This window comes from Fulmarus glacialis, unplaced genomic scaffold, assembly GCF_000690835.1.
Source record: "Fulmarus glacialis isolate BGI_N327 unplaced genomic scaffold, ASM69083v1 scaffold37138, whole genome shotgun sequence".
Taxonomy (NCBI): domain Eukaryota; kingdom Metazoa; phylum Chordata; class Aves; order Procellariiformes; family Procellariidae; genus Fulmarus; species Fulmarus glacialis.
The window spans coordinates 8,697-25,303 of NW_009230804.1; the positions used below are offsets into that span (position 1 = coordinate 8,697).

At 36.7% G+C, this 16,607-nt stretch overlaps 1 protein-coding gene across 1 annotated transcript; it reads left to right on the plus strand.

Moving 5' to 3' along the window:
* Positions 1–7,604: 7,604 nt before the first annotated feature.
* On the plus strand, positions 7,605–13,758 carry LOC104081559 (DNA repair protein XRCC4-like; the record flags this gene model as incomplete). The annotated part of the gene is made up of 2 exons (XM_009584356.1): positions 7,605–7,743; positions 13,571–13,758. Coding segments are annotated over exons 1-2 (327 nt in total), but the record flags the coding sequence as incomplete, so codon positions are not given.
* Positions 13,759–16,607: the final 2,849 nt, after the last annotated feature.

Sequence of the window (16,607 nt, forward strand, 5' to 3'; positions counted from 1 at the left end):
CAGGAAATATTTCAGTTGTATGACTTAATTTTATTTTTTACATGTTTATAGCATTCAGTTAGTGTATCCTGATTTATCTAGGGAAACCTTAGGATTTTTCTCATATGGATTTTGGAAAGTGAGGATTTGACAGCGTGCACACGCTCAACTGTTAGTGTTGGGAAGATTTAGTAGAAAAGGTTAAAAAAGAAAGGTTTGTCCCTTTGGGAAATCTATCCAGATACTCTCTTACTTGCTAGTATATACTAGTATAATTGCCCACTTAGGTGTTTATTTTAATATATGAAGGCCTGGTTTTTTTTAACCTTGTTATAGCTTAAACTGTCTCCTAATATAGATGCTTATAAGTAAGCTTGGCAAGCCTGGATGCCTGGAGTTGGTAGTGGGTTAGGTCTGAGACTTCAAGAGCATGAAAGACACCAGGGTGGGCTTTGCCTCCAGGCTACAATTAAGATCAAAGCTTGTTAGTAAGATTCCTACTATAAAGGTTGTTGACTGTCTGCTTCCTTCTGTTTCTCCTCATTTTTCAGCTGGTGACTGTAGTAAATAAGTCTGACAAGGGTTGTTCCTTATCATATATTCCAGATCTTTTGTGGCAAATCTTGCATATCCTATTGGCCCATGGAGCCTGACAAGCTCAAGACTGCTTTTTTTTTTTTGGACAATTGCGCAAAAAGTATGTGCATGTTTCCAATCCTTTTGTGGCTGTCACAAAACAGTGGGAAGCAAGCGGTGCAAATGTTAGCCACGTGAGTCTTGCTTCTGCAGTTGGGTCCATGATGACCAAATACTGATTGCAGCTGTCTTGAAGTCAATCTCTTGATCAAATGTTGTCATGCAGGACTGAATTTTTAAAATGGGCTAGATGCCTGTGTGCACAAAGTTATAAAGCCATTCAGTCGCTTCTTCATATCCAGTGCCAATTTTTGATTCATTTCCTTTATCTGCAAGACAAAGTTGCATTATTGACAAAATTGTGATCCTTGTGCTTTTAATATAGAACAAAGTTAAACAAAAGAACAACTAGATACAATTTAGGTTGCATGTAATATAAAAATATGTTAGCCCCGTAAATTCCATTAGGAAACAAAGCGCTCTCAAACTTTTAATCTTCTTTGGTCTTCAAGTGTATCTATAAGTTACAGCTGAAAGTTATTATTGAATCTTTCTTCAGTGTCAGACAAATATTGTGGCCAAGGGAATGGGAGGCTTATTGTGAGATGCGATAGGAAGGATGCTGTATTGTTTTCTTCATGTTTGTTGGCCCAATCATGTTATTCCAAAAACAAAAGAAAAAAGAGGAAGTCCTTATTAGGTCGATAGTGGTTCTTAGATTAACTGAGTCATAGTTGAAGTTTTTGTTAGATATTTTAATGCTCTTCCTCTTGAAGTATTGGAGTTAATGGAATTTTAAATTAACATGAGGGAATATAAATTTGTATGAAATATGTCTCTAGAAATATTAATAAATATAGACATTATCTTATTTCCTTTTGTTAGAAAATGTGGTAATAGCTAGTTTTAATCTTTAAAAGCAATCTGAGTTTTTCGTGACTGATTTAAATCTCCAGTAATCCACTTGTAAGTAATATAGCATCTCCTGAATAGTACCTGTTCTCTGATTATAGGTTAACTATTCATTTTCTTCTGATGATTAGAGTCTGATTTGTAGTGTATGTAGTGGTCAAGCCAATGACAGAAGGGATCAAATTATAGACTTTAACAGCAGTGTGCTTTATGTGCTGATCTTCTATTCTGAACTCACTGTAGATTGCTCCCTATTTTTCTCAACAAGAAAGCACTTAAGTTAATTGCTCCATTAGAAAGACATAGTAGCTCTTTCTGATCTATAAGTAGCCTTCCATGCATGGCTGTTGAAGTTTGGAACACCTGCAGCCGAAGCAATTTGAAAAAAAGCCATTAGTCTGCATGGAAAAAAATAAAGTGCTGAAGTTCAAAATATTATCAATGATGCTGTGTTGGAGCTGCCTAAAAAATTTGGCTTTTGGTCTATGCCTAGTGCTATCCAAAACAACATATAAAATTCTTTGTAAGCCAATTTTAAAAGTGTCTTGTTTATTCAGAAGCAACTGTGTACACTGTTTGTTCAGAGAGTAGACTCCAGTCAATTGCACACCAGCCAACAGCTGATTTCTCCTTAGAAAGAAACATTGCCTAATATAGATCATAGAAGCCAAAGACCAAAGGGACAAAGTGCTAAAGATAAACAGCTCAATCCTCAACTGTTCGAAGGCCTCAATAAAGCCTCTGATTTACAAATTTGGGGTGGGACTCAACTGTTCCCACCTGCAAGCTTGTCTCAGATCCTTGGCTCTAACATGCTGAGGTGCTGGTATGTGGTTTGACCTCCTGTGCCCTTGAGGAGAATAACACTGGCTTTCTTATGGCCCTAATCAATCAGTTTCTCTGCAGCTTTTCTTTATCATAATTACAGGAGGAAGAAAGTACTGACTGCTCTCATTTTATTGAGACAGTGAATGGAAAGAGCCTACAGAGAGACAGCGTTGCTGAATATTGAATGGCACTCGAAGGTACTTCTCTGGTCTGATAGACTCTGAGGTGCTTTTTAGACTGCAATAGTGAGGCTCTGATTTCAGTAATGTAGTTTGTTGGATAGCTATAAAAATAGTCTGGTTTTATCCAATGATTTTTTTTATAAGCTTCAGTAGCAGCTGGACTGTTAAATAGTGAGAGTGCCAAAATTCAGGTGGCTGTTTTAACCATTTTGAGCATTAATACATTTCTTACCTGTGTCCCTACCTTTCCACCCAAAGATGTGAAAGTGAAACTAACTCTTGAAGTTTCAACTCTCCCTCATCCTCTATATTTTTGGCTGTCTTTCACAAGGAAATTATGACTTGGTGGAGATGGGGATATTAATAAAATCTTAAAAAGCTGTACCAACTTCTACAAGCTTGTGTGCCCAGGTGTGTGGAAGTTCAGGTCCTAAGCTGATGTGTATTTTTCAGACCCCTTTGTCAGTACATCTGCAGTTACTTTGTTCTGGCTGAGTGTCTGGCTCAGAACACTTTAAACCAGCTGTGACTCTTTATACTTCAGTTGTAGGTGTTAATGGATTATTTGAGACAATAGCCACAACAGAGAAATGGTTTGGCATTCGTTTAAAAATTTACTAATAATATTTCTAGTGGGACTACTTTTTGAATGTATAAAGGTAGATTCTTAGACAAGCACGTGCAGGACTGTTGGCTGGAATTTTGCATGTGCGGTGGTTATGAAAATGAATTATCCTGTTGAATAGTTGTCCTTTTAAAGCATGATTTAGATATTGGATTGAAATGTACATATGTTTTTCACTTTTAGAATCTATATTTAGGGTTTGGGAGATAATGATGTTAACAGTAACAATGGTAAACCTAAGTTGTTGCAGCCTTGATGCTATGGTAACTCCCCAATTTGTGTGTATATGATATCTTCTCCTGTGGAAATGACTAAAGAAGTGTAGATTCAAGAACTTTCTTGGAGGTGTGTTATCGATCTTCTGCATTCCTGGAGAGAACACTCATTGGTAGCCAAACTGAAATATTTATAAGGTCAGTGTTAATTTGGGGAGGGGGATCTGGAGAATCTGCTTTGGCAAATCTGCTCTTTTTGTGGCCTCCAGACTTTGGCACAGTGTTTCCCCCACCAACAAAAACCCTGGGGCAGAAACTGGTAGGAATATGATCACCTTTTACACACAAATACTTGATCTGTGAAGAGTCACGTGTGCTTGGCATGTTGAACACTGATGGGGTGATGAGAGAATATAGTAAGCAGTCAGATGAATTGAGATAGGTTAGTTGAAAGGAGGGTGTTTTAGTTTACTTCAGTTCTTGAAGTATGGAGCAATACATCTTTTAAAGATGTTGAACAAAGTTACTTGTAAATCCTGTGAACATACAGCTAACTTCAGGTATTCAAGTAGGATGTCCAGCTTCCTCCCCCTGAAATTCTTATTTTGGAAATATAGTGGTCCACATATGTTATTAAGTTTTGCCTTTGAAGTGGATGAGATGCATGCACTCACCTTATAAATTAATAAGGAATCTGCTCTGATTTAGTTTCTGTATTTTTTCTTTCATTAATGGTAATTGCTAGTTGCTAAATAGTTAGGTAACTCCTTTGCTATTTTTTGCTGTATTCATGCTTTAGCTGTGTGTGGTTTATCTGTTTACTCAACAGTACACTAAACTCTGTGGAAGAGTTGTGTTGCTGGGAGATTGTGAAAGAGGGGTTTAGGGTTTTTTTTTTTTGTTTGAGTTTTGTTTTTTTTTTTTACGAACAGGTTTTAGAAAAGCAGTAAGGTATGAAATTTTTGTTTGCAGTGATGTTCGTATATGCTGTGTAGGTCAGAATAATTTTCATGAAGAAGGTTTATTCCTCTTAAAGAGAAGTAAATAGCCATTATATAAAGTCAAGAATCCTTAAGCTTTTGCTGATGGGTTGGAACAGTAGAGTGCTTGGAGATCTCAAGCAAGGCTGAGCTCTGCTTTATAAGGCAGTTTCTAAACATGCAGTAATAGCTGATACGCCTCTCAAAAGGTTAGTGAGCACAATGGAGAAGATAAAAGCTGGGAGAAAAAGTATTTTCATTTTTATTCTCTCTTGTAAAATTATTTGTTCAAAGATACACAATAAAATGTGGAAAAGCTCGACAACTGTATTTTGCATTTTATTATGAAATACAGAACATTCTTCTGCGTTGTATCTCCTCAGCACATTTGTTTTTATTGAAGTTGTGTTTTATCACAGGTATACAAATTGTATGGAAGGTTTCTCAGTTCTGCTGACAGACTCATCCCTTATGGTGGCCACTCACCTCTTAAGAATGATGTCTAAACAGAATCTTCATTTTTAGCTCTCTAGCATCACTTGAGTGAAATACTAATGTGTGAAGATGGGTGCATGGGAAGCACAGTATTATGATATCAGATGAATTTAATCTCAGGACTTAGAGACCTTGTTAGTGCATCTTTAAATAAATAAATAAATTTCCTTTCCTGTGTGGCTCTTGACATCACTTTTTCTGACTGAGGACTGAAACTTCATTTTCTTTATCATCATATAAATAGAAAATCCAACTCTCTTGCTTTGCTTTCTGTTATAAACAGTCTACATTAAAAAGAAAGCCTCCGGTGCAGGCGGTTTCCTGCACCTGAATGCTTCCTGAATGCTGCTCTGCTTTGTGTTAAGAATCAAATGCACAAGAAAAAACTCCCTGTTGAACTATATATATGAATCAGTACCTTGCATGCTGTCTGCGTTGCACGCAACTGTTTTACAATCTTTAAGTAAAAAAGAATAATTAAAGTCTTTTTAAAAACATTGTCTTTCAGAGAAGGACTTTTATGAAAATGTTTCGTAAGAGGCTCTGTATTTTTCCAGAACGAGCAAAAAGCCAAAGGGAATCTGGCAGGCAAAGGAGAATACATGCCCATGTGCTTGAACAGACTACACACATTACTTGTGCTTCTTGTCCTGTGCTCTTTATTGACCCATGTCCAGGCAGTTAGTGCACTACAAATCTTTAAAATGGCTTTAGTTCTATAATCACTAATTGCAAAGGCCTTGTTCCAGGCCTCCATGCCCCAATATTTAATTTTCTGTTATTGCTTACGGGTGCACAGACATACTGTAGATTTTCAGAAATGGCCAGTTGCTTGGTGATAGAAAGAGAAGACTTTTTTTCGGACTCCCACTAATTTTTCAGTATTGCTTTTAAGTAACTTTTTAGTTTCTGGTGCATTTGCTGTGAATAGAAACACAGAGTATGACATCTGTAATAGTATAAGCAGTGGTGGTTTTAGTAAAGTCATCCCTCTTACTGTTGTTGGTGAGAATTCATGATGCTTAGCTATATGTACATGATTTATCTCTTTCTAGTCCTACCGTAGCTTTTGAATCCTAAACTCTTTGGAAAAATATTTTAAACAGGGTAATGTTACGGTGCTTATGTATACTTAAGCTTTAAGGCTGGAAAAACAAAGTTAGCGCTTTGATTATTTGGTGATGAAAATGTAATGGGTAGTCAGCAATACTGGAAGTGCCTCGTGACATGTTTTAGCCAAAGTACAGCCTGGAATTCATAGCAGACACTTTACGTTATGTTCCTCTTATTCTTTAGAAATGCTGTTTGTTAGTGCAAGGTGATCTGTATTGTGGTTTAATTAGCCATTAGAAGTCGTTAATGTGTTGTTTCATTAACCTTATTGATATCTATAATGCAGGTTTATATTATTGACAATGCAGCTGTTGTCTAGCTGTTAATGCAGCTTTATACTTGAAAAGCAAGTCTTATATTCATATATTTTGCTGCTTTTGAATACTGTGCACTTGTCTGGACAAGGGAAAGGCATTTTCAAATGTTGTGGGGTGCTGAGTTGAGCAAAGGTCAGACACAGTGCAGTCAATTATTCCTCCTAACCTGAAAATGCCACCTTCTTGGGGGGGCAATGGTAGTTAAAATCTGTATTTAGATTTGGCTCTCAATGACCATGAGCAAAGAAGGAGCTTCCCTCTACTCCCACTTGTAGAACAGAGTCTCCTCAGGGCCTATCATGATTACTTATTGCTACACTTTAGACGGAAAACTTGATAGAGCTTTTAATACTTAACCTGTCCAAGCATCATTGTACTCAGTGTATGTAATTTAAATACCTTAGTTGCGTTTTTCCTGCTTTTATCAATACATGCTATTTTTAGTGTGTGAGTGAACATGTAGCCTTTTTTGATTCACTTCATTCTTGTTTAAAAAAAAAAAAAAAATTTAAAAGCCCAAAACAACTGAACACCCCAAAACGAGCTCTTCAGGTACTGGACAACATGAAGTGTTCTCAATGAAAATACTGTATGTCAATGTTAACTTCAAAATTGGCTGTTTCTTCATTATTCTGTGACGCAAATTGCCAAATGCAGTTTTAAAGTTCTTGAGTACTGTGAGGATTCATTATTGTCAGATAATACTATGTATAAATACATGGGATTCTTTAGAAGGTCTTATGTCAAGTACAGATTGCCAAGTTGCTTTGATATTGAACAAAAAATGCACTGTAGCATCATAAATTTTGTTCTCCGCAGCATCCATTTTTTTTAAAATAATTTCTTTGGTTGCTGGCATCCACTACAACCTCTGCTTTGCAGTGAAGCTCAGCAGCATGCTTCCACATGGCAGTTTTCCAGATGGATATTGATTATTTTGAATTATGTTCCATGTGCTGTATGTTGGGTGATAGTAAGTGAAAAACATAGCCATGGGGAAGTGCTTGTGTATTGCAATTTTCTGTTCCCCAGCTTCCTGACACTTAGTTTCTTAATTTGGGACTATTCAAATATATTTGCTTGTTGGCACTGTTCTTGTAAACCTTACTTATTGTAATCCAGTTTTCTGTTTGGAAATATCATCAGTTCTCCAAAAAACTGAATTTGTGGAGGAAAGTAAAATAAAATTCTAAGTATGCTTATATTTGTATCTTTTTTTTTTTTTTTTTTAAAGCTAGTTATGTAAAACTGCTGAGCACCTCTGGAAAATAAGCCATTGGTTATAACAAGATTATCTTACTTCCTAAACAGGTGTCTGGAAAATGGAGAAGACTTTGAATAGAATTCATCCAGTTTCTGATCCAGAAGCAACGTATTTTCTACAAGTATCATGGGAAAAAGATTTGGGCACTGGCTTCGGTATAATACTTAGTGATGGCCAATGTGCATGGACCGGGACAGGTAATAATGGAAAGAAAAAAAAAAGTTTTAAATTATTACTGTTCTTTATTTTATTTTTAAACATTTTCTAAACTGTGACCCACAACTTGCATCAAAAAATTTTTATGAGCATTACCTCTCCCCAGTGATGGAGGAGGTGGGGTTCATGATCTCCTGGGACGCGTTTAGAGATCTTTCAAATCTGAAAAGATTGCGTGTCGAACCTAATACTAATTCATTTAGCATATGGATATGCAATATCTTGTTCTTTCTCAAGAATGTAATTTCTTATAGTGATACTGGAGTACCAGTTGTGTATCTTCTCCAGATCCTTGAACAAATGTGTCATGCAAGTTCCATTTGCATATTATAGTTCACGAAGCATTTGATTGCAGATGTTTTTTAAATGGTTTCTTAAAATCTTAATAATTAGAGGTAGCTATATTTGGTATTCAGGTGAATTTTTGAGAATGAGAAGGGACAAGAAAATACTTTTTTCCTGGGCATAAGTTATCAGAAGAAAAAAAAATAGCCTGTGCGATTTTTTTCCCCACTCGGAAACCTGAGTAAGAGGATAGGTCTTTTAATATGTGCATGCTTCTCTCATTGACCCCTAGCAAAAGAAGGAAAGATTTGTGTGTTCCTTTAGAGATGTGTCAAATACATCTCTCAGTGGCAAAAATATTTCAAAGGGAGGAAAGAGTAAAAAAAACATACTGTAGGCAAAAACATTTTCCTGACTCTTTTTCTGAATTACAAGAATAGATGTCCATGTTGTTCCTTTCTTTCTTCTTCCTGCCCAGTGGACATTGTTTCTCCCCAGTTCTTACATAAGCCAAGATTTCAAATAGGCCTGATATATATTGATATATATATATGTAAAAAAAAAAAATAGTGCTTTGTGTATATATGTACACATGCATACAAACTCTCTATATGTGTGTGTATATATAGGTCCTGTGTATAAAAAGAAGCTAAAGCGTTCATTAACCTTCTTTCGAATACAATTTTTACCTTTTTTTCTTTCAGACCTAGGAAGCAAGACTAACTTAAAATATGTCTACATACGTATTAAATCTGCTTTTCCATATTCCTTTTAACATTTCAAACACACTATTGCTTAGGAGTTCCTGCACAAGACAAACACATGTATTCCAATGCTTGTTCCCTGTGGTCTGGTATGAAAGCTTTTTCTTTCTTGATTTGACAATAGGATAGTCAAACTATATGTTTTCAAAATAACAAAAAAGATGTTAACATTGATAAATACTTAACTAATTGAGCATACTAGTTTTTCTGTTTAGAAGCTTTTGTGGTTGTTCTTCTGTAACCTTAAAATCCCCAGCTTAAAATTCACCAAAAGCTGTTTCCTTAAATCTGTTATTCTTCTAAGTAAAAGCCTTGTTACTATAACTGGAAGAGTATAGAAAAAATACGTAAACACAGTTCTCATTTTGTTAACTTTCTGCATCTGGCACAATGGCTGGAAGACCATTTCCCAAAACAGAGGACCAGTGAAAGCAAGATGACCTCACTCTATTAAAAGGAAAGAAAGAAACCCACAACAGTTTAGCATGAGCACTGGGTACTCATCCAAAGGAGAGCGCTTCTATTTCTTTGCAAGAATCTGATCCATTTCTAAGGAATTCATATTGAATTTGTAGTCCTTTGAATAGTTTCATTAGGAGTTGACGTTCTTGTGCATGAGGCTTTCCTACTGCACAGATCTGTGTTTTCATACACTCAGCATTGTTTTTGATCACTTTTTCTAAGTTATTACATCACGTTTGAGACTGCTTAGAGTCTAAATTCAAAACCTGGGAGGAGGGAAAGCAGTGGTCAGAAAATCCTTCCTATGGGAAATCCCTTTTGGGTTTCTCATGCTGTGGATTATTTTGCTTGGCAAGACCTTCCAGGAAATGAATGAGAGTTGCTGATGGAGTTGTCTTTTACGGTCTTTGTATATTTAATGTGATGATGAAAAGTGTTAGGAGTCCTATTTAAGGAGGAAAAAAAAAAAGTAAATCTTGGAGGGGAGGAGTAGCACACAAATATACAACATGATCTAATGTATTCACTTGGTGTTGTGTTAAAGAACTACAGATATATGGATTTATACATTTCATGTTTCTCTAACGATTGATCAGTTCTGCTAGTTTTGTAAGATAAAGGAACATGCAGCATGTACAGGCACCACAGGAGAAAAAACCCACAGTGCTCTATTATAGTACATTAGTATCCTTGGTTTTTTAGCTTTCTTATTTTCATTAAGAGTTTATTTAATTTTTCTCAGTGTTCAAATCGTTGTTCTATTCAGACACTTATTTTTGTAAGTATTTCCAACTTATTTTTTTCTGCTCCTCTTTGCCTCATACTACAAGGGATTCCACATTTCTGTCTATACTATTTTGGAGGATTTAAGGGGATTGCTGACTTACTAGTGGCCTTTTCTTTCACAACTTTGTCTGGTGTCCTGTACAAGAAATAAACTAGCTAATGAGGAAATGATTGGTGGCTGTAGCTTATAATAAAGTAGAAATGTTTTGATGGCAATTTCTTGCCTTTCTTTCCCATTCAACTCTTGTTATTTGCAGTGGATTGTTAGCTCTGCAAAGATGAGTGTTGACCAGCCCTGTAGCCCCAATTCTTTACTGGCTTGTAGGCTTAGTTTTTTTCCAGACAGTAGTTCCATTGTATCATTCTTTATATAAGCATTAAAAGCGCTGCTTTCAGTTTTTTAAAAAAAAGATACAGCTGGCAGTTGTTAAAGTCTTAAGCCTTTCTGATGACATCTGTTTCATGCTTAAAATAAGTCCTAAAAATCTTCGAAAATACTTTTACTACTTTATCTAAGATACTTAGATATGTTCAGTTGTGTTGGCGCTGAGGGTTGAACACTTGACTTAGGTTAGAATGAGGTAGGGAAGAACTGATAGCATGTGCAATGGCTAGTGTAAGTTTAAAGCCTCCAGCTTTGCAGCAGTTTGTAACGGTACCAAGTCCTGTTCTGAAACTCGTACCTGTCAGTCTTAATGCGTGAGGATTAATGCACAACTGACTTTGACTTAGCAGTTGCTTGCTTGTAGGTCTTTTCATGTTTGCAGTGCGGCATGCTGGCTTTGCTCTTGTTCATGTCCCTGTATGCCAGATGCAGATGTGGTGCATAGGGAAGGAGGCAATGGTGCAGCTTTGCAGCTAAATAGTATGGCTTTGCATTCGAAGTCCTGTTTGTAGGGCCAGTACTAGCTGGCTATATACGTGGCCCTCTGTCTTAGCCTCTTTCTCTTCATGTATTAGGAAAGGGTGTTACATATTAGAAAAAAGATGGTTGTGATGTCCATGCAGTGAAATAACGTTTCTGTTACACCTTTATCCATTTCTCTCTCTCCTGTATTCTTTTTCATAAAGATTTTTTAAACTCCAACTTAGTGAAGAGGGCTGCTGCTTACTTTTGCTCTGTTTAAATTTGTCTTGTTGGGTTGTAGGAATAAATTTGAAAAGTGTAACATGTTCTTCAAATGATGATACTTGTTGAAAAGGACCTGGGAGTCCTGGTAGACAAGAAGTTGAACATGGGCCAGCAATGTGGCCTTGTGACAAAGAATACCAACAGCCTCCTGGGCTGCATTAGGAAGAATGTTGCCAGCAGGTCAAGGGAGGTGATCCTTCCCCTCTGCTCAGCCCTGGTGAGACCCATCATGCGGTGTCCAGTTCTGGGCTCTCCAGCATGAACTTATGGAATTGAGTCCAGCAACAGTCCATGAAAACGACTGAAGGACTTGAGCATCTGTCATGCTAGAACTTGAGAAAGCTGGGACTGTGCACCCTGGAAGAGAGAAGGCTCAAGGAGATTTTGTCAATGTGTATTAATTAATACCTGATGACAGGGAGTAAAGAAGATCTAGCCAGGCTCTTCTCAGTGATGCCCAGTGAAAGGACAAGAGGCAATGGGCACAAACTGAAATACAAGGAATTCTGTTTAAACACAGGAAAAAACTTTTTTACCATAGGGGTGACCAAGCACCAGAACAGATTGCCTGGAGAGGACGGGGAGCTTCAGTCCTTGGAGATATTCAAAACCCATTGAAAACATGGTCCTGAGCAACCTTTATAGTTGACCCTTCTTTGATCATTTGAGTTGGACTAGACAATCTCCAAAGGTCCCTTCCAACCTCAACCACTCTGAGTCTGTGAAAATAAGCTAAAATTATTGAAGATGCAGAACTAATCCAGAAATCCTGAAGTGTCTGAAGATGTAACTATTCATAGCAAATAATTATACATTTACCTCTTTGCTGTATTTTTATATGATAGATTGATTTGATACGTACTGCTTCCTTTGCAATATGAGGTTAGCTACCGTGTCAGCAAGAAGACTGGAAAAAAATGAGGCAATTTGAACAGGCTCACGTTTGATTGAAATGCTCTTCTATTTCTATCAGTATGATTTCAGTACATGTGCGGGCTTATGTCTCAATATGAAGCTATCTTCAAAGGCATTTGTATAGAGAAGAAATATATTTATTAATAAGGGTTTTAAGCGGGATACTTTTTTAAGTCACTTGCAGTTCTGTGAAGGATGTGTTTTGGGGTTTGGTGGTTTTTTGGGTGGGTTTGGGTTGGGTTTTGGTGTGTGTGTTTTTGTTTGCTTTTTTGTTTTGGTTTTGTTTTCTGGTTTCTTTTTTCAGGCTGTCACAAACTAATGTCCTTTTGCTAATCTTGCGCTCTCAAATGCTGGGCAAGAAGAAAGGTCTAAGAGGAAGCAGGGGTAAATGACAATCTAGAGCAGTCTTCATCAGAAGATTGTTCAGAAGAAAGGGAAACACTTCTGTTAATCAATCTAAAATACTGTATTGGTAGGCTACACATTAAAGCCTGCATTACATTATACACGTCCTATCTTAACTTTAATTTGGAGTCTTTGCTTATATTTGTCTGTGCAAGAAACTCTGCACTCCTCATTGAGATCATTATTCTGATTAACATTTGATCTCTAAAAGTACCGAGGAAACAGTATGTAGAATAAAATAAAAAAGAAGGAAAATAACCAGGGGCCCAGGTGGTAAAATCAAGAATGTTTCTTGCTACTCCTCGTGAAATGTGATGAGTCTTGGTAAACTGCCATTTGAGTTTGAGGGTTAACCAAAAGAAGATTTAGGAAGAAATAAATGATCAGAAGCAGACACGAAAGGCTATCATTGTTCTTAATGACAGTACATCTTTATTGGCCTGTTTTGTACTGTATTCAACCATTCTTCATCTTCAAAGGAGTGGAATAAAATTTTCTGTATGGACCTGATGTAATGCAAACTGGAGACACATCTCCCATTTAGTGGTCCTTGAACGTGAATGGTGAAACATGGATTCTCAAGTCTCTAGTGTAGCTTCATTTGTAAATTGACAGTTTATTTTGTTGTAAGTTAGAAACTTGGAAAACTGGATCAAGGATGTGTGAGGAGACAGCTGCATCTGTTGTCTTATAGCGTTTAGATTACAAGCTTTCAAGGAGAACTGAGAGGGCACAGTAAATCATAATTAAAACATTCCACTCTGTTTTAGGTTAGTGTTATTAAGAATAACTTTAGGCAAGTAGAATTGTGGACTAGTAGTAATAAACCATTTTCAGACAGGAAAAAAAGGGACAGAACTTAATTCTTATGAAAAACACAGTATTCCTGCTACATTTCCATTAGTGTCTGGCACATGGATATATGTCAAGGAAAGAATAGTCTCGTAATATTTGCCTGTCCCTTAAGGTGTGTGACTATGTGTCTGTATGTACATTAAATATATATACATGTTTACACACATATGAGTATTTATTTCTCACGTGTTTTTTTTCTGATAGTGTCTGAAGCTGAAATTTCTAGGGAGGCTGCTGACATGGAAATGAAGCGAGAAAAGTATGTCGAAGAACTGAAGAAAGCATTGATAGCTGGAGAAGAATCAGCTGGCAAATACAACTTTGTTATTTCAAGAGATGAAGAAAATATGGAGTGTCACTTCTCCTATGAAAGAAATCTGAAAGATGGCTCTGTAAGTATAGTTAAATGTTTAAATTTGGCTGTTAAACTATGAGAGTAACCTTCTTGGTATGTTTCTGTATTTTATTAGGTTCTTTAAAATCAGATAGACCTGTGATACATGTTTCAGATTGAATGAATATTGTGAACTCTGCCATGGGCCAAACTAGAAACAAGTTTGTGATTTCCTATCAAAACCTGGTATCAATAGAACTATTTCTATGTTACTTTCTTAAATACTACTGAATAAGTGTATTTATTCTCTATTTAAGTTTTGGATTAGTGTAGTGATAGGACGAGGGGTAATGGTTTTAAACAGAAAGAGGGTAGATTTGAATTAGATATTAGGTAGAAATTCTTTACTGTGAGAGTGGTGAGGCACTGGCACAGGTCACCCGGAGAAGTTATGGATGCCTGCTCGCCGGAAGTGTTCAAGGCCAGGTTGGACGGAGCTTTGAGCAACCTGATCTAGTGGAAGGTGTTCCTGCCCATGGCAGGGGGGGTGGAGCTAGATGATCTTTAAGATCCCTTCCAACCCAAGCCATTCTATGTTTCTATGATGTATGTTTTGGTTTTTTTTTTTTAAGCAGGGTATGCCTACATGTTGGAGCGGCAGTTTAGTATTAAGCTGATACGTTCCATAAGCTGTAGCTTTGTTTTTAGTTCCTAACTTGGGAAGCGTCTTCTGTTTTGAAATTCCAGCCCCGAAACCATTTTTGCTTTGCTTGTTCCTTCTTTCTTCTCTCTCTATACTCACCTAAATAAGGAAAAATATTAAAATGTAAGTAAGATTATTTCCAAATGCTAAAAGATACTTTTAAAATGAGCTTTTCTATTACTTTAAATATTTTGGAAGCTAACACTAAAATTGTTTCCTGCTTGGAAAGGCATTAAATTACAGCTGGGAATGTGGTTCCGTGTTGGTTTCTTGGCTGCAAAGGAAAGGACCCTCTTAAAGCAAAAAAGAAACCAGTTAATCTGTATCTGTAGACACGTTTGGTTATTTCAGGTTGTGGTTTGGTGTTAAAGCTTTTCTGGGGAAGAAGCTAATTTAAGGTAATTCTCCTTGCTTGTACTCTCATTTCCCCTCCCCTCACCCCCCTCCAAAAATTAATGCTCTGCCTTTCCCAAGGTTTGTCACAACTTCATTTGTGCTAGGATAGCAGTTGGGCTGACTGACCACTCAGCCATATTAGTGAAATAATTTGGGTTTAAAAAGCACTGATTTAAAATTGCACTGATCCAGTTCAGGGCACAGTTCTGCAATCAGTTTCACTGGCATTATTGAGGGGAAGAAAATTGTGGGGAGAGAATGGAGATGAGATTGCAGATAGAGAAAAGTAGGAATGTCTTTGGCCAGATCTTTTTCTTTCCTGGGGAGAAAGTGTAGCATAGAGTTGAGTCTGGGAGCACAGTGTCTAGGGATTGTCCTACCTGCTTTGTTTTAAAAGATTTCTTCAGACCATTGTGACATGCTTTGCTTCTCATTTGGTTAATTTTGGCAGGTATCACCTTTTAAGAAACTAGCAGAGGTGTCTGACTTGTAAAAAAAAAACCAAATCAAAACAAAGAAGCTACTTCTTCTGGGATGTGTCTGTTGGAAGTGGAAGGTGGAAATACTTTTTTCCTCTAAATTGGAAATAGGCAAAGAATGCAGTATACGTATTGGTCACAAACCTGAAATGGGAGTGTATATTTCATCTATGAATATCTCTTAGATGAGATGAGGAAAAACTCACTTTAAAGAGGGGGGTCATTCAGGTTACCTAATCAGTAGCAGCTCACTTACGTGCTTATTGTCAGTGTCTTGGCTTCATTTTAGTAAGCAGAGAAAGAGGTTCAGTGGAATGAAGTTTGGCTGTTTAAGAGTACTTCATTATAGGCCTTTTTTCTTGTGCAATATAGGAAATTTCAGCACAATTTGGCTCTTGACTGAGGTGCCAAAAGTTAGATGATTTAAGTCTTCCGCTCTGCATTATCAATATTTCTGTGTATTTACCCAAGGCCTTATGGGCTCTATACCCCCTTCTTGATACTTCTTGTGAGCACCCAGGGCTGAGTGCTGTTCACAAAGGGTCTAGGTCAAAAGTACTGTATTACAGCAGGATTACAAGGTTAGAACCAAATTGTACTTAGAAAATAAGAGCAGTAATTTTAAGAATCTTGTTTTTCTTGTCTGTGTCACACATAATATATTCTAAATACCAGACAGATGAAATACATACTATATTTTTATTAAGGGAAAATATCTTCATATATGTGGGCCCACCCAATATATGTTTCCAGCAATTAAGGCTTACGAGAAATTTAATTCATATGAAAACATCTTTATGTCAATTTTGGAAAATAATAATCTGGCCAAAGAAATTGAAAATACGAAGTGTCCTGATTGTTATGCATGCTTTTAGCTTTGGGTGTCAAAAGAGTGTTTTTAGAAAAGATGTCATTTCTTGGGTGAAAATACACCTTTTTTCCTCCTGTACTAAACTAATGCCTACAAATAAAATTGTCAAAGCCTTTGTCAGAATTACAAATAGCTTTCAGGTGTGTAATAGAATATGTTTCAAACATTTTGTAAATTCTCTGTGAAAGTATTCATGATGTATATCTTTCAGCATCAGATTAGGAAATTAATCTTCCTGGGCTCTGTACATCCAGAGGGCTGAGATTCAGCTGAATGTATATTTACCTGCAACTTAAACATGACTTAAATTCAGTGTTTATCTCTTATCAGTACTTATTTTTCGTACTGGGTATTTGTCTTTATGTCTTTTGTTTAGTCGTTATAAATATTTTCTCTTTCTCTTTTCATATTTCAGCATCTGTATATATGCACAAATTACAACCTTCCCAGTCTTGGGA